The sequence below is a fragment of the Camelus bactrianus genome, chromosome 3 (genome assembly GCF_048773025.1).
Source record: "Camelus bactrianus isolate YW-2024 breed Bactrian camel chromosome 3, ASM4877302v1, whole genome shotgun sequence".
Classification (NCBI taxonomy): Eukaryota; Metazoa; Chordata; class Mammalia; order Artiodactyla; family Camelidae; genus Camelus; species Camelus bactrianus.
The window spans coordinates 98,797,906-98,817,054 of record NC_133541.1 but is presented as its reverse complement, the minus strand read 5'-3'; the positions used below and the strand labels follow the sequence as shown (position 1 = coordinate 98,817,054).

The window sequence follows — 19,149 nt, the reverse complement described above, 5'->3', positions numbered from 1 at the left end:
TACAAGAAGGCTAGAACTAAGATATTAAACCTAAACAGTGTGACTGCCTACTGAAAAGAAACATTGGGTAGAATTCAGAGTACTGTAAGACTCAAAATGTCCAGGATACCGAAAATCACTCATCATACCAAGAACCAGAAAAATCAGAACTCGAATTAGAAAAGACAATTAACTGATGCAAACAGTGAGATGACTCAGAAGTTGGTGTTATCTAACAAGGATTTTAAAATAGCTGTCATAAAAATGCTTCAAGCAATTATAAATACTCTTGAAACAAATGATAACCTCAGCAAAGAAATAAAAGATATAGAAAGAATGGAATTTTAGAATTGAAAAATACAACTAAAAATTAGGGAAAAAATCACAGCATAGTCTTAATTGTAGAATAGAGAGGAGACTTAGAAAAGAATTAGTGAACCTGATGACAGATAAAAAATATTCTAAATAATAGAAAATAGGTTGGAAAAAAAATGAACAGAGACTTAAGGACTTGTAGGAAAACAGAAAATCTAACATTTGTGTCTCAGAGTTTCAGAAGGAGAGGAGAAAGAATATGGGGCTGAAAAATTAATCAAAGAAAAGAGATGGAAAACTCCCCACATTGGTGAAAGATATAAACCCACAGATTTATGAAGCTGAATGAATTCTATAACAGATAAATTCAAAGAAGTAAACACCATGACACATCACAGTCAACCTTCTGAAAACTAAAGACAGAAAAAAAAAAAAACTTTGTGAAAAAAAAAAAGTGACAATGAATACATGTATGTTCATGTATAATTGAAAAATTGTGCTCTACACTGGAATTTGTCACAACATTGTAAAATGACTATAACTCAATAAAAAATGTTAAAAAAAAAAAACAACTTTGAAATCAGCTGGATAGAAACAACACCTTATCTACAGGGAGCAATGATTGAATGACAACATAGTTTTCATCTGATACCACAGACACCAAAAGTATGTGGCACATTTTTCAAGTGCAGAAAAAAACTCTCCACTCAGAATTCTATAGCCAGTGAAAATATCCTTCAGGAGTGGAAGGAAGGAAATCAGGATGTTCTCATACAAAAGAAAATTATAAGTATTTATTACCAGTCAACCTACCTAAAGAATGACTAAAGAATATTCTTTAAATAGAAGGGAAATAATAATAGAAGGAAACACAGACCATCAGGAATAAACGTGAACCATCAGGAAAAAGCAAAGAACAATCAAATGAATAACAATAAGGGAAAATATAATAGACTGTCCTTCTCTGGAGTTCTTTAAATTATGTTTGATTATTGAAGCAAAAATTATGTCATCTGTAGTCCCATATATGTTCAATATGAATTTCACTGCCAGAGTTATCACTTTTTGTTTCTGTGCTGCACTCTGTCAGCTTTGTTGATTAGTTCTCTCTTTTTAAATTATCCATTTTTATGAAATATTAATATGGGTTTATCCTTGGGGGATGAGGAGGCCATACAACCACACATTGACATCTGTGTATGATTTGAATAATGAATGCACAGTAAGTGACCAGTCCCTGACAGACTTTGAAAAAAGTGATGTGATCAGCCACTGATCATGGTTTGCATTTATGTTATTTACATAGTGACTTATGGACTGAAGAGCTATCAGCAACGTTGGTACTTAATACAATTAAAGTAAATATGACAACTGAAGTGACAACTGAAACACAAGTCATGTTGGGAGACTAGTGTTATTTAAGCTGTGGTATTTGAAATTGATGCATATCAGATCTGTGCAAAGCAAGGACTGTCTGTCTGATGAAAGACTTGTATCTATCTAGAACATAAAAAGAACTCTTAAAACTCGATAGTAACAACCAATAACCAGTTTGAAAATGGGCAGAGGATATGAACAAACATTTCACTGAAGAGGATATGTGGATGGCAAATAAGTACCTGAAAAAAATTTTAACGTCATTAGCTGTTAGAGATTTGCAAATTAAATCCACCACCAATCCACAGACATCTATTAGAATACCTATAATAAAAATAATACTAAATCCTAGTGAGGATGTGGAGAATCTGGGTCTTTTATACATTATTGGTGGGAGTAGGAAGTGGTACAGACACTCTGGAAGATAGTTTGGCTGTTTCTTATGAAACCAATCATACGACCCAGCAGTTGCACTCTTGGGCATTTATCCCAGAGAAATAAGAATTTAAGTTTATTTTAAAAACCCCTATACAAATGTTCATTCAGTTTTATTCATAATATCCCAAACCTGGAAACAACTCAAACATTCTTGAACAGGTGAATGGTTTAACATCTGTACATCTTTTACAATGGAATACTGTTCAGCATTAAAAAGAAATAAACCATTGATATGTGCAGTAACTTGGATAGATCTGAAATGCATTATGTTCAGTAAAAAAGGCCAATCTCAAAAAACTTACGGACTGTATGGTTCTATCTATATAACATTCTCCAAATGCCAGAATTGTAGAGATGGAGAACAAGTTAGTGGTTGCCAGGTATAGAGACAGGAGGGAGAGGGTGAGAGCATGAGGTGCAGCTGTAAAGGAGCACAGTGAAGTTGTTTCATGGTGATGGAACAGTTCTATAGCTTCATTGTTCTGGTGGTTACATGAATCTGTATATTACATAAAATTGTATAGAATGATAAACACACATCCATGGAAATGTGTACATATAAAAGCTGGTGAAATCTGAATAAGGTATGTAGTCTAGTTAATTGTACCTGAATGAGGTATGTGGTCTAGTACCTATGTCATTTTCTTGGTTTTGACATTGTACTGTTGTTACATAAGATATTACCATCGGGGGAAGCTGAATGAAGGGTACATAGTACTCTCTGTACTATTTTTATAACTTCCTGTGAGTTTATAATTATTGCAAAATAAAAAAAATAGTTTTGTTAAAGGCCTTCCTGAGGGCCAGGCATACATCATTTTTGAGGCAAAGGTGACTAGTTTCTTATCCTGCTCACTTGTCTGTCATCCCACAGCTCTAGGCAGTGACTCAGCTTTCCCAGATCCCTTAGCCTGGCCTTTGGCAGCCACCCAGACTCCTCTAGCTGGAGATAGGGAGAGCATTTCACTGTTGTTTTAGCCTAAAAGAGAAAAATATGGCACCGTATAGATGTGATTGCTCTGCTGGGAACTTGTCCTTTTTTAAGAGAGGCTGATTCATTTCTTTGGTTGGTGTTTCTGTGGAGTGCTTATCACTGGGGAGAAAACCTAATGGTAATAGATGAGCAATTTGGAGCTGACAGCTACTCATCATCCTGCTTTTTATAAATATATGTACCTTTTAATTATTCTTGGAAGATAGACCCAAACCCATGTGACCTTTCAGATTTTCTTTATAAGCACTATCTAAAACTGTTAAGAAAACAGGGAGTGTCACATGTATAAAATAAATTAAAGTCTTTTATTCACCTCCAACATAACTTCATTTTTTAAATCTTTATATGTGTGTGGGGTGGGGAGGGAGTGAGCGAAAATTGTTTGAGGCTTCAGTATAGTACATACAGTAATTTAGCCACTTCAAACAGTTGAACAAATTGTACACCTGTAGTTAGATTGACAGTAATGACAATGATTTAATTTTCATCAGCAGATTGCTCCCACTCTGACAGCTCTTTACCCACGGTATCCTATTCTGGGTTTCCCTAAAATGTTGCTGGATTGGGCAGGGCGCAAAGCAAAGATACTCTATGATTTCTAGAAGAAAGAGGACCAAGGTGTAGATTATTCCACTTTAGACTTCAGTCTTCCCATGTGACGTTAGGGGTTGGATGTAAGCTTGCATTGCTTCCCCTGACCTCAGTGATTGTAACAAGAAGACTTTACATTCTTCCTGAGCATTGGAAGTCAGACTGTGGTAAGTGAACCTTCGAAAATCTTGAGTGTGTCCTTAGGGCAGAAGGCTATACAGGTAGACTCTGAGAGCTCTCTCCTCTGGGCATCTTAGAAGGCATTAGGATTCTTGATAGCGCAGATTAAAGAAAGTTGTGTCCTGGAGCAGCAGTTGAGGATGGGCATCCATGGTAGACCACAGGAGTCTTGGGGAGATGTTCCCAATTGATTTAATTAATCATCCCTTTGCTCTTCTCCTTAGGCAAGGCAGGCCAAGGTTAAACGGCTCTTCCGCCCCATTGAGGAGCTGAAGAAGGACTTTGAGGAGCTGAATGTTGTCATTGAGACTGACATGCAGATCATGGTACGGCTGATCAACAAGTTCAATAGTTCCAGCTCCAGCCTGGAAGAAAAGATTGCTGCACTCTTTGATCTTGAATATTATGTCCATCAGGTATTGTATTTCATTGTCTGTAAGTCTGACTTTTAACTAACAACTCCAAAAATAACTCCTCTATCCTAGGCTCTAAGAAAATATTGTTGGCATCTTTACTTCTGTCCCGAGGTGTGCAGCATTTTTAATCTAGGCCAATATATATTGTAGTAAGACAGATTCTTAGAGACTGGGGCCAGCTTCTTTTTCATTTGGAGTGTTACTTTGTTTAATTTTTCAACACTGAGGATACAGCAGAGGTAAAATAGATGTGATCCTTATTCCACGTAGCTTCTAATCTGAAGAGAGCAATTCAATAATGAACAATTGAACAATGAACAAATGAACAGTTTAATGAGATAGTTTAACATTGTGATAAGGGCTCCAGAGGGTCATGTAGGAGTATATAACAGGGGACCTAGGCCTAGTCAGGGATATTGGTGAAGGCATCTCTGAAGATGTGACATTTAGGATGAGCATTAAAGGGTGATTAGGGGTTGGCTAGGCAAAGAGAGGAGATTAGAGTAGGGGGTGGCAAACTATGACCTGCTTTTGTAAACAAGGTTTTATTGGAACACAGTCACACCTATTTGTTTATGTATTTTTTTTAAATTGTTTTTGACTGTTTTTATGCCACAATAGCAGAGTTGAGTAGTTGTGACAGAAACCATATGGCTCACAAAACCAAAAATATTTACTATCAGGCCCTTTAGGAAAAGTTTGCCACCCATTGGATTAGAGCATTCCAGGCAGAGGAAATAGCATGTGCAGAAATTCTGAGTCAGAGAAAAGCTTGATGAGCTTGAGGACCTGGAAAATACGGTGGTGACTGGAGCACAGAGACCAGAGGGTGGGGTGTCATCGATAAAGTGGAAAGGTCAGGGAGTCACAGAGGTGGGGATGGGAAAATCATGCTCTTCATGATTTTATCCTTGATCCTAATAACCATAGGAGAATTTGAAGCAGGGAAATGACTGGTCAGACTTGTGCCACAATTATAATATTTATTGATTATTATTGTATACAAGGCACATATTCAAATGCCTTGTACAAATTAATTCACTGGCTTCCACACCTGCCTTTGAGTGGGCACTACTATTAATCCCATCTTGTAACTGAGGTAAATAAATTACAGGTCACCTGTGATTGCCCAAGGTCACCCAGTTAGTGAGTGGTAGAGCTGGAATTTGCAACAAGGTCTGTCTGACCTTTTGGCCCTTCTGCCTCACACAGGATACTGGTACCATCTGAATGAAGCTCAGAAGAGTATAGGTGAATCTAAGTTGAAGGAGCCGAGAGAAGCCATTTATTTATTCAGTAAATTGATTTATTGCATGCCTGTTAAGTTCCAGGCACTTAAGATACATTTGTGAACAAAATTGAAGCTTACCTTCTAGCAGATGCAGATAGACAATATACATAACTAATAAGTAAATTACAAATAATATGTTTGAAGGTGATAAATACTACGGAAAAATAAAAAGTAGAGCAGGGGATAGATTGGCAGTGTTGAGAAGGAGGATCTCAGACAGGAGAAGCAGCAAGTACCAAAGCCCTAAGGTGGGAGCATACCTAGTGTGTTTGAGGAACAGCAGTGTGGCTGGAGCTGAGAGAAGGGGAAGAGAAGTAGATGAAGTTCAGAGATAATGGGGGGAAGATCATGGAGCACCTTGTAGGCCATCGAAAAGACTGATACTGGGCACTATTTGGAGGATGTTGAACAGAAGAAAGACTTGATCTGACTTTTAAAGGATTCGCCTAGCTTCTGTGTTGAGAATTGGACTGTAGGCCAAGGGCATGGGTAGAAGCAGGGAAACTAGATAGGAGGCTATTGCTCTAATCCAGACTAGGGGCGATGGTGGCCCAGGAAGGCTGTGTAATCATAATCAAAGGCTTGTTTTGAGATCCTCATCAAGACATAGATGTTCAACATCCTCCCACACCTGACAGCATCCTTGTTCTCTATAAACTAGGCTAAAAGACATTCTTTCTTTAGGATTTTGCCAGCCTTTGTGGTGAGAGGATGAGTGTGTACTGTATCTGCAGGAATTATGGGGTGGCCTCTTCATCTCTCTCTGCTCATAACTCTTTCTCAGGACTCAAATAGCAGACCTGTGATCCTTTTAGAGGAAAAAAAATAGACCTGGGTTCTCTTTCCTCTTTCCATTCTTACTCTGCAGGTTAGAAAACAAAAATTCTAACAGCTTTTCCGTTATAGATATTTAAAGGATTAAGGATCCTAGGGGTTATTGGCCAACTCAGTCCTGCTCTGATGTTGACAGCTTTTATTTTTTTCTCATCTTAACATATTTGGATGGACCTTTAGGTATCAGGTTTCTGTAGCTCTTCCTTTAGTTGCAGCATAAAAGGCCACCTTTTATGAGAGCTTATCTTACCTAGAGGGGAGTGAGTACACAGGTGGCTAGCAGGGCCCTAATAAATATTATTTCCCCTGCAAGTTGTTTGGTTACCTGGAAGTGTCATCTCTAGGGTGACATCCCCTTCTGCTTTCATGGTTTACTGGGTGGGGTTAACAGATTTTTTGACTTCACCAAATTTAACCTGTTGTCAGCCCAGGAACCAGTCCCCTGGTGGAGGCCAAACTTGATCTGTTGGCAGAAGTGTCACAAGTGTTCTAGGTCATTGGCCTTTTGGTTGGAAATATGGATGAGATCTTTGGTTTGGGCTGGTGTGTCAGGCTTCTGTGCAACAGTGTTAAGTTGTGATTTCACAGAGGGATTAAAGAAGACACAGCTCGGCCTTAAGTTCCAGTTGCAATGGGGAGTTGGGGTGATATAGTGCTAGCTTTGAGGAAGATAGGACTTTTCTTGCCAGGAACTTCCTTAGTCCACTCCTATTCTAGACTCTCTGATTAGATGTTTTGAGAAGTCATGGGCCCAAACTAGATCCAGACTGGATCTGCCCAAGGAGATTCCTCACAGCCATGTTTGAATTATTAAACAGGATTTGTGAAAAGCAAAACCATGTGTGTGGAAACCGTTTGTGAGTTACTTATGAGGAATGGTCACTGTGGGCCCCATCCACCCTGGGGCAATGTGTTTGCCTTCTCTTACGTGACTCTGATTATTTGCCCTCATCTCTCCCTTTCTCTCTTCTCCTTGTTCTCTCACTATCTTGTTAGTGCTCTGCCTTTCTTTTTCCCTCCTGAGTGTTGGCACGGTTCCCTACTGCCTCCTTCTTTATGTTTTCCCTCCATCTACCTTGAACTCCTTTCTGCCTGTCCCACCTCCATCCTGAAAGCAGCCTGGGAAAAGTTCTGGCCCCAGACCCAGCTGGGGAGCTGCATACCCAGGTCCTGGCCATGCCTTCTCCTGTGTGATACTGGGAAGGGCCCAGATTTTGGAGCTTGGGTGTACAGTGGGCAGAACGACTCTTCCTCCTCATCTCCAGTGAAATAACAAATAAGAAAACATCTTGGAAATGCTGAAGTGATTATATAAATGTTAGCATTTATAATACCCTGATTTATCTTTGGGGTAATAAATAGTCCAGAATAGAAGCTCTGTGACTCTGGGCTGTGTTGCCCAGAGTGTGTTTGGGGCTATTAGGGTAGCATCTGCTCTGTTAGGAACTCATACCAGTTTTGATAAGTAGTCACCTCAGGCATGGAGTGACAAGACTCTAAGCCATGGTTTGGTATCTAGAAAACCTGGAAGAAGGAGGATCAAAGGAGAGGTAGTGAGTTCTTAGATTTTAAAATCAGAGTATGTGAGGAAGGAAGCGTCAGTAAGTATTATTTGTGCTTATGTCAGCAAAGCACCCAGCTGAGTCTCCCTAGTTAGCTAGACTATGGACCAATAATCATTCTTTTTCATAAGGACAGATTAGGGCAGACAAATCCCAACCCTGGCTTGGGGATTTGATAGTAGAGCAGACTCCATGCTTACTTCATGGCCCTGGATTGGCCATTTCTTTAGGTCTGTGGTACCAAGGACCCATCCATTTTGTTGGCATACATACCCTAGATTGCCTTTTTTATTCACGGTGGAGTTTATTTCAGTAACATTGTTTTTTTCAGATAAAATTTATTCATTGGTTTTGTGATTATTTATTGAACACTTAACTATATGCTTAGTAATGTTCTAGTCACTGGACTTAAACCAGTGGACAGACAGACAAAAGCCCCTGCTTCTGTGGAAATTATATCAGAATATATAAGATGATCTTCAAGTGGTAAAAACAAGCTAGGCCTACCCCTAAACATAGGCAGAGTCAAATACAGCTCTTTAAACTGGATTTGTCTTTTAGAGTCCTCTTCCTTTTCAGAAGGATACAGTCAGGTAGGAAAAGCCTCTATGGCATCTGGAGGAAGAAGGTGAGTAGTAGTTACATGTAGTTGGGCTCTAGCTTCCTGTGCTTTTCTGATGATTTGTAGAGTGGGATCAGCATATGAGCAAGAGGCAGCCTTTGTAGCAACAAAGATATTTTCAAGGGAAATGTAGCTACTGCATGGGGGAAACGGGATCCAGTGACCTTCCTGTTTCAGGATACTAATGAAGCATGGGGGAGTGGATCTCCTATAGAATAAAAGAAAGTGTAGACTTGGGACTTTGGACCTTATGTATAGCCTAGACCAGTGCTGTTATATCAAACTTTATGGGATGATGGAAATGTTCTGCACTGTCCAATAATAGCATAGAGTAGCATAGACCTAGCCTAAAGCTTTTAAGGGAGAGACTTGTGTAAATTTATCACAAATGTCCTCAGATTCAGTCAGCTTAGACGATGAGGTGAGGAAGAGAGAAGAGAAGGGTACCGTCGTTATTCTTCTCCCAGCACTCTTCCAGCCCTCCCCCTGCAACAGAGTTGCTTTTATAGTCCCTGACTTCTAATTAAAAATTAGCTTTTTTTTTTTAAGTGTCTACTGCTTCCATTGCCCACATTAAGGCAGGACATCAACAGGAAGCATGGCACCATATTTACTAACGCTGATAACGCCAGATCTTTGTGTTAACAGCTTGTACATTAGGAGTAAGCTTTGTGACTCATTATGGTATTAGAATTTCTCGGGACATGTTTAGCATAAGCAATAGCTAGGTGCCATTTCTGCCAGTTCTCACATAGGTGCTCATAAATCATATTAGGTGAATTGGGAGTTCTCATATTTAACATTGTTTACAATTTAGTTTGTTTTTACAAATCCTTTCCTAATTAGTCAGAAAGGCCACCAAATACTTTTTACTTGACTTTTTAGTTTGTTCTTGAATGGTCACCAGAAGAAAAGGTGTAAGAAAAGCTCTTCTTTTTTTGATCTCTGTACTATACTAAGCATTGCCTCTGTTGCAGATGGATAATGCACAGGACCTGCTTTCCTTCGGTGGTCTTCAAGTGGTGATCAATGGGCTGAACAGCACGGAGCCCCTGGTGAAGGAGTATGCTGCGTTTGTGCTGGGGGCTGCCTTTTCCAGGTGAGTGGCATGGATGGACATCCCATTGGTCAGGATCCTTTGGACCCTTCAGGTGAAGTCTAGCTTTAATCTTGGCCTGATTTGCCTGGAAGAAGGTTGCATTTGAACTCATGCACATCCCTATCCATATTTCAGTGTAATCCCAATGAAACAAGAGTAAGAATTGGATTCTGCCCTTATTTTAAGAAGATGAGAATTTTCACCCATGTTGTCATCATCTGTAACTCTGTTCCCCCTCATCTTAAATGTATGGGCATTTAGTACCGTATTTTAGGTCACATTCTCTGTTTTATTCAAAGCTAATTAGAAGTTAGACCAACCGTAGATAGTTGAGAGGGAGGGGAATGAACTCCAAGAGCTGATCCTTTTGGCAGTAAAGCTACATTTGATGATGAATAAATGATGAACCTGACCAAAGAGGGCCTTTTGGGGGGAAATGTGTGTTCCCCTAATTGCCTGGAACCAATCAACATGAAGTCAGGTTATCACATTCTCTAGGTTGGAAGTTGTTTAAATTTCAGTTAGTCTGACTTGTGCTAGAAGACTGATCAAGCAAGAGGAGTAAGGAGACAGCATATTCAAAGAGTGGATGCAGAAAGAGATCTGAGTACCACATCATTATAGTCATCCAAAAAAAGTCGGTGTGTCTTCAAGCTGCAATTGGTGCATTGGAGCTATAGTTCCTTCCATTTTTGAAAATCTACTCCTACGACCATTTGTTCCTCTAAAACAGGAACCCGTATTCTGGTTCTTGCTCTTCGTCAGGGCATGGGTGGTGGCTTGGATGGGTTGCCCTGCTTGGATCCAGGGATTGTGATGTTGCAGGAGAAAGGCTATTCTGAACATTTTTACCATTGGAGCCTTTGTTTTGGAAAGATTTTCCTTTGCCTTTCATCTCTGCTTATTTCATCAGAATTTCAATCTGATGTCCTCTCATTCTGAAAGACTTAAGCATATTTTCTTAGTAAATTGATAGGCACAGCTCGGGACGCTGGAAGAATTGTTCCATGTGGAGAGTCTGGGAGCACAGCAGACCTTTGTTTCCCTTTTTGCCAGCTTGCCTGATCTTCAAGCCCTGGTTGTCCTGTGGACTCCAGGGCATACCTCATTAAGTATTAACCAGAGCCAGACAGGGAAATCACTGCCTGTGCATCTACTGGTTAAGTGAAGAATCTAGGAATTTGTCATTGGTAGCTGTGATTTCAGCCCTGGACAATAAGGTTCTTATTCTTTTGAGACTTTAGAGGCTTGAGAACTTACTGAGGCTTACTTTTTGTTTCTCAAGCCGTAGAAGAATTGATTCAAACATTTTTAACCTCTTTCCCCCAGACTTTTTTTGGAAATCTTTTCTGTAATCCTGAGTACTCTCTTTTCACTGTGAATGTGAACAAATAATCCTAGATTTCCCTTGCCACTGCTTCTGGAAATACATTTCTTGGGGGAAAAGTCTTGGTGTCACATTTTAGTTAAAGGGGGCTAAGTGACTTGAGAAGGATACATTGGACCTGCTTATCAGCCATGACTCACCACAGGGCTGTGCCAATATGTGGTTTTAATTAAGAGTTTTCTGTGATTGTATTAGCATAAGACTGTGTTAACGTTTATGCAGCATCACTAAAATTTAAATAGAGATAAATATAAAATATTGCAATTTAGTGTTTAGGTGGCAAGCAAACTGCTGTATTCAAAATGTTCTAGCCGGGATTTTGGTGGCTCATTGGAGGGCAGTTACAGTGACAGCATGGTATGGCGCCATGCTTTTGGAAGCCAACAGCAGGCTCCCGAACATCATGAAAATGTCAGTGTTTTATGCAAAGAGGAACTTGATGAAAGGTAAGAATATTTCTATGTAAAGAGGCAGGTTTCAGTGCTCTAGTCTGATATTCATTATTTATTTTTGATGTCTTAAGTATTGGTTCTGCAGCTCCCTACCTGTCCCCAGCAGGCATAAGTGCACACACATAGCACACATGTATGCATGTGTGTATGCACAAAGTGATTGGACGAACTTGCTCTTTACCAAGAGGGCATTTAAGGGACAGTGAGCATGTTGGAATCACGGAGTCTCACAGTTTGGGGATGTTATTTAGAGGTCATTCCTTCCAGTTTTCTGCTGATAGGCAAGAATGCTGCTCAGTCAGTCCAGATGTTTCCGTATTTGGGAGGATTATACAGACCATTGTACCTAGAGCCAGAAAATCTAGGTTCAAGTCCAGTCTCTATCATTTCCTGGCTTTTTGCCTATAGGCAAGTGATTTCACCTTTCTAAGCCTCATTTTTTTCATTTGTTAACTAGAAACAATAGTAGATATCCTCTGCATTTCATGAGGTTGAATGAATATGAAATAATATACAATAATAAGTCCTTATAAAGCACCTGTCAATGATAAGGGGTATAACATAATCACGCTCATTGTGTGTCCTTTTTTCTGAATTTTCACCATAAGGCAATTTTTATTTCTTTTGTTTTTATACTGCAAACCTTTATCTTCCTTATTTTCTCTTCTATAAAGTGCTTATGTTCTACCACATATGTCCCTTGGTGTTAATCTTGTTTCTTCATGATGGTATGTATTTACCTACCTGGGTTAATTGCTTAATAAGGCCTCCACACAGATTTCTGTGGATGAAGAGATCTCTTCTGTGGTGTTAAATGTGAAGCAGTTATTCCAAGATCAAGAAGAAAGAATGGACATAAATGTAATTGACATGGCCACTTACTGTTATATGACCACTGAAATAGTTTGTTCCCAATTTAAATATCATTCACACTTATTATGGATCATACACTTTTATTTTCTGCTGCCCATGTTTTTGTTGTCGGTGCATAAGGCAAGTCAAGCTCTTGCATGAGAAGATAAGCAGAGGTAGAGAGAGAGGTGTTTGATGCCTTTAACATTTTCATCTTTTCTTTTTCTTTCCTCCCTCCCTCCCTTTCTCCTTTCTTCAAGTTGGATATTTTCATTGGTCTTCCTATGACTTGACTCGAGTCCCGGGCAGGTCATTGTGTTTCTGTGTTTGGGAAGGCCTTGTGAATTTTAGAAGCCATGCAGCCTTCTGTAATCTGGTTTTGGTTTTACTTCTCAGCAAACCAGCCTCCTCCTTTTGTTTTCCTCTTATCTCCCTGTATGTGGCCTTTACCTTCTAACTATTAGGAATTAAATTATCAAGAAACTGGTATGCTTATCCCTGGCTTTTGCTGTTTTCATGGCCCTGCCTCTCTGTGACTTTTGGTGTCCTATATCCACTTTTTTATATCAAAGATGTATGTATTACTCCTGTTCCCATCTCTGCTATATCCATTTTTAATAACTCAAATTCTCATATGCATTTGTATGAATTATTATGAAATTAGGTGGGCTTGTAATGAGGCAGGAAGCCCCATAAAAAGACCAGCAGGACCCCTAGGCAGGGCCACTGCTCTCCTCCCAGCACCATCCGGTTCCCTGGCCCAGAGGCTCTATCTTACTCTTTGCCTCTAAAGCAGCTAACTTACAACTAAAATTCTATTGGTTCCCTGAGCTCATTTCTGATTGGTTATTTCTTTCACTCCTGATTGGTTATTACTCTCACTTCTGATTGGTCCAGTTCCGTAACTTCTGATTGGTCGATTTGCAGTACTTCATTTGCATGGAGCTCACTCCTGATTGGTTATTTATCTCACTCCTGATTGGGCTATTTCTACAAAGCTTGTTCCTGGTTGGTCAACTTCTGTTATACTTTAGTTACATATGATGTTGCAAAGTGTAAAACTGGCAGCCTATAAAAGGCCTGTGTAAACCTATAGACGGGGTCCAGAGCTTGAAGTGTTAACTCATCTGGGCACGCTGGCATAATAAACCTGAGTTCTCCAACTCTCCGAGTGCTGCTTGGTCTCTCATCCTGATCTAGGTTGCTGTTAACAACTGAGCTGTAACACCCAGCTGTAACACATTTTTTTGCAACAGTAATTGCTCACTGTATGCAGTGCCTTTTTTTTTTTTTTTTTTAACCATCCATAGTTTGTAATGAGTCATAAACTTGTGCCTGGTACAAGAAGGGAGGTACATGTGCCATCAGTCAGTCATAGTGCAGTTATGTTCTGACGGACTCCTGAAACAGGATTACGTACTACACTCTCTTTGACATCTTCCTTGGAGCTTCCTTAGCAGATACTGGATTGCATACATCTCTTTATATAATGAATGTTTACCCCACTGCTGACCTGCAACCTCTTACCCCATGCTTTGTTGTGTCTCTGGTTTCCTCAGTTGTACTCTTCCCACTGATGTTTTACCAATAAATTTTAACCATTTGGCCAGTACCAGATGATTGTGTCCCTTTTCCATTTTTTGGCCTCCTATTTCCAAATTTTTTTTCCTGTCGTCCTCATATGTTAATTTCAGTGCTCATATGTTATCTTCTCTCCTCTGTCTTTCCTGATGGCTTTTGTAAGTTTGCTGGGGATTAGCATTCACTATTCCATTGACATTTAGCTTTATAACACTGTCATCCAATAGGTATCTTGAAACTCATTTCCCATGTTTTCCAACATCTCATATTCTCTGACTACCTCCATCATGTCTTCATATTTTCATCTCTTGTTAAATATGGTTTTTATCCATATCCTGACCTCTAGCTTCACTGTGAGTGTTCCTCACTGTCTTCCCTCCCTGTAGGCTCCTTTCTCTTAGCCCACAGATGTTCTCAATTACCTGTCTACTGACCCATGTCCTATCACCAACTTGTTCATTGCCTCCAACCTGCCAACCATATTTTCCTTCCCTTCCAAACTTTTTTAAAGAGTAGACAAAAAGAAATCCAAATAAGTGCCCATGAGCAACCATCCCTGAAGTTTTTCAAGAGTATTTTGGCATCATTGACATCTCCATAACATTCAACAATGTTGACCACCGCTTTTTTTTGGAAACTTAAGTCGTTCACTGCTGTGTGATTGTAGTCCGTTGGTTCTTGGATATCTGTTAATTACTCCCTCTTCTTTTCTTTTTATAGCAACATCGTCTCACTATCTTTTAATTATAGCTATTCACCAAGATTATATGGCTTTGTGCCTATTCCTGTCTTAATTTTCTCCACCAATGGGCCTACCTCTTCCTATAGTTTCAAATTCTACCTCATTGTGGGTGACTCCAGAGTCTAAGTCCACCCCTTCTCCTCAGGTCCATTTCTACCAGACTCTGACATTGTACCTCAGACTCAAGAAGAAAGTGGAATTCAGTTTCATCTGTCTCACAAAGTAGATTTTTCCTCCCACTTTTTAATCTATTCCTGGTAATATGATAATCTTTGTTACCAAAGCTTGAAACTTCTGAGTGGTGCTACTTGAGCCATCTTTCTCCCTGTTTAGTTAGTTTGTGACTGAGTCCTGTGGATTTTTATTTTCACTGTTGTTACCTACTTAACAATGATTTCCTTTTTAAAAAATCTATTCTGAGGAGCCTTGATATTGTAAGAGCAGCAACAGTGTTTAGGGAGGGGATTCCCTCTTCAGATGCTGGGAAATGAGCCCTGAATAGTCTAAATGAAGCATTGTAATCCCATTTTCCATGAATGTAGATTGATTTAAAGATAGGCATGTGACCCAGTTCTGACCAATGAGACATAAAAACGTATTCGCTGGGAAAGCTTCTGGGAAGGATTTTGTTCTCTTATAAAAAGATAGTAAAGAGACCTTGTCCACTTCTTTCTGCCTTTATTGCAGTTGTCTTGGAGCTATAGCTAGCTTCGACCAGTGGGATAAAGAGCACAAGGACAAAAGACTGCCATGCTGAGGAGGATAAAAGAGGGGAAAGACAGAAGGAGACTAGCTCCTTTATGATTTAGTTTAGCTACTATACTGATTTTGGAACCATCTACTTCCAGACTTCTGTTGTGAGAGATAATTAAATATCTTAAAAAAAAAAAAAAAAAAGAAACAATGTTAGTCATTATTCTTTTACTTGCAACTGTACGTATTCATATTAATCAATTTTCAAAATCTCAGATTTTAAAATTCATTTTAAATACCCTTGTTTCTTCATAGCACTCATCTCAATTTGCAATTAAATATTTGTTTGATTACCTATTTACTGTTGATAACACCTGCTAGACAGTTTGAGGAGGATAGGATTTATTTTCTATCTTAATCTTGCTGTCTGCCTGATATGTAGCACAGGAGCTAGCATTGAATGCTAGGAAATAATTAATAAATAAATAAATGAATAAACAAAAGAATAAAGTGATATTTGGGAAATGAAAAATTTTTTTCAGATAGCATATGAGAGCTGAGTGGAGAGTGCTGTCTTTATTATTAATGATATAACAGTGGATGGTTCAGTTACTTCACCTTGATTTAAAAATCTAAGGCCATGGAAATGTGTATATAGCCCCCTGCCCCCAACTGAAGGCCTAGAAAATAGAAGGTTAGAGATTGGCATGAGGTCAGGTGTTGGAGATGTCAGCATTTGAATAAAAGTTCAAGTATGATTCCTAGGACTAGTTCTGACATTTTGACTGCAGGACCTAATTTTTCACATTCCTGTAGTGACAAGGAAGGTGCTCAAACCATTCTGTATCTCATAAATTAATCAGCATATTAACCAAATTGGCTTAGGCAGTTGGATAGCCTTATAGCTTTTAAAGTTGCATTCAAAGTCAGATTTCTTTTTCCAAGTGGCAGTTAATAACAGATGGAAAATGAGCTCTAACCCTGACCAGCTTCCTTTAGTACTAAAGAAACCAAAGCTTCATTCTAGAGAGGGAGGCACCTCTTTCTTAATGAACTTGTCCCTTCTGTATTTCTTTTGAATCTATCTCTAACGTGCCCTTGCCTCCTCCACGTCCTCCATGTGGCTGCTTTCAGATTTTTTCATTATTCGCTACCTTCTTAGTTTCTTCCCTGCATAACTCCAGCCCACAGAGTTCTTTTCTTTGGACTTTGCTAGCATTTGTTGTTTGGAATCCTAAAATGTCTCTTATATATCTAATTCTCTATGTATGCCAGTTCTTTCCTCTGTTTCCTCATTAGAATGGAGGGCTTATTGAGAGCGGAAGCTAGGACCCAAGTCTGTGGTACCCACAGCACCTTTAGAGGGTAGGTTTCATGCAGTTGCTTAGAGCATTTCATAGTACAAACTAAATGGTCCACAAAAGCTGGAATCACCAAAAATCAGTGGGACGAATGAAACTACTAAGAGCAGGGAAGCTTTTTATTTTATTTTCTATTTTGTATGATTTTTTCCTCCAGTGAGTATGTATCTATATTTGTATTTAAAATTTAAATAATAAGTAACAAAACAAATAGAATAGAAGACTTATGTATCTAGCAAATGGTGGTTTACATTTCCTAAGAAGCATTCTTGATTCAGAATACTTGAAGATGCTGGATTTATAAATTTATAAACATTTCCTTAGATGCTTAATTCACCTGACAAGAAACTGTAGGGCCACTACTTTGCATAACTAAGGGGGAAATAAATAACATATTCATTATATGGTGATGCTGCAAGAAAGTGAGAGAAGTTCCAAAGACAAATATAATGGAAAACAAAAATTCTAGGAGATATGGGATGCTGAAACTTATAGCTGTGCTGGGGATGCTTGTCATTCCCTGGTGGCCAAGATCTCTTGTTTCAACAGGCTTTATGTTGGGGTCAGCCTATGAAAGGGAGAATTAGAAAAATGAAAGTCTTATACTCAGAAGGAGAGGTATTAAAGGCAATTTGGCTTTGAATGGAAGGTAGAAAAATTTCCAAGTAAATTCTTCAACCTTGAGTGCGTTGGGGCTGGAAATCATACTCCTTTTGTGGCCTAAAAATCTCCAAACTGCAAATTTAGTTTAAAATGTTCTTGATAATAATAAAAAACTGGAAAAAATGTTTGTAACTAATATGACAGATATAACATTAATATTCCTGATATATATAGAGAGCATGTAAAAATAGAGAATTAAACACACTAGTAACATTATGGAAAAATGGGATAGATACACACTGCAGAATAAAAGAAATGTAGATGGCTTAACCATATTAAAAAACCCCACTCATAGGAAGAGAAAGACCAATTAAAACTATACCGAGACACTGTTTCTCACCTGTCAGAATAGCAGAAGTCCAAAAGTTAATAGCATGTTCTGTTTGTGAAACTGTGGGGAAATAGGCTTTCATACATTGGTGATAGAACTGTAAAATGCTACAACCCTTACAGAAGGAAAGTTCGCAGTATCTAGCAAAATTGCATATATGTATACATACACATACATAAATATATTTTTTTACCCTTTGAAATATTATTCCTACTTCTAGAATTCTACCTCTAAAGTACAGTGATAAAGATAAGAAAAGACCTATGTATGCTCAAGGTTTTTCATTATAGCACTATTTGTTGTAGCAAAAAATGGGAATCATCCCAGATATCCATCAGCATGGAGTTGATTGAATAACTGTATAATTTATTCCATGGAGTACTATATAGTTGTAGAAAAATTTAAGAATATTGTTGTATAATACAATTTCTTTTTAATCGAACTGTAGTCAGTTTACAATGTTGTATCAGTTTCTGGTATACAGCATAATGTTTCAGGCATCCATATACATACATATATTCCTTTTCATTTCTTTTTCATTATAGGTTACTGCAAGATATTGAATATAGTTTCCTGTACTATACAATAGAAACATTGTTTATTTTATATATAGTAGTTAATATCTGCAAATCTTGAACTCCCAATTTATCCCTTCCCACCCACTTTCTTCCCTGGTAACTATAAGTTTGTTTTCTATGTCTATGAGTCTGTTTCTGTTTTGTGAATATGTTCATTTGTGTCTTTTTTTTTTTTTTTAAGATTCCATATATAAGTGATATCATATGGTATTTTTCTTTCTCTTTCTGGCTTATTTCACTTAGAATGACAATCTCCAGTTCCAGCCATGTTGCTTCAAATGGCATTTTATTCTTTTTTATGGCTGAGTAGTATTCCATTATATAAATATACCACAACTTCTTTATCTAGTTATCTGTCGATGGACATTTAGGTTGCTTCCATGTCTTGACTATTGTAAGTAGTGCTGCTATGAACATTGGGATGCATGTATCTTTTCACATTAGAGTTCCCTCTGGATGTATGCCCAGGAGTGGAATTGCTGGATTATATAGTAAGTCTATTTTCAGTTTTTTTAGGAATTTCCGTACTGTTTTCCATATTCGCTGCACCAAACTACATTCCCAGCAGTGTAGAAGGGTTCCCTTTTCTCCACACTCTCTCCAGGATTTATCATTTGTGGACTTTTTGATGACAGCCATCCTGACTGGTGTGAGATGATACCTCATTCTAGTTTTAATTTGCTTTTCTCTGAGAATTAGCGATATTGAGCATTTTTTCATGTGCCTATTGGCCATTTGTATGTCTTCATTGTAGAATTGCTTGTTTAGGTCTTCTGCCCATTTTTGGATTGGGTTGTTTGTTTTTTTCTTA

At 38.5% G+C, this 19,149-nt stretch overlaps 1 protein-coding gene across 3 annotated transcripts in view; it reads left to right on the top strand.

Annotated features, from left to right (window-relative positions):
- The window catches only part of SIL1 (SIL1 nucleotide exchange factor), a 210,386-nt gene that overhangs the window by 134,218 nt on the left and 57,019 nt on the right, over window positions 1–19,149 (top strand). For all 3 annotated transcript variants that reach the window (XM_010971698.3, XM_010971699.3, XM_045507929.2), the window contains exons 6-7: window positions 4,099–4,290; window positions 9,577–9,698. In XM_010971698.3, the coding sequence (XP_010970000.1) occupies window positions 4,099–4,290; window positions 9,577–9,698 (314 nt within the window). The remainder of the gene's footprint in view (window positions 1–4,098; window positions 4,291–9,576; window positions 9,699–19,149) is intronic.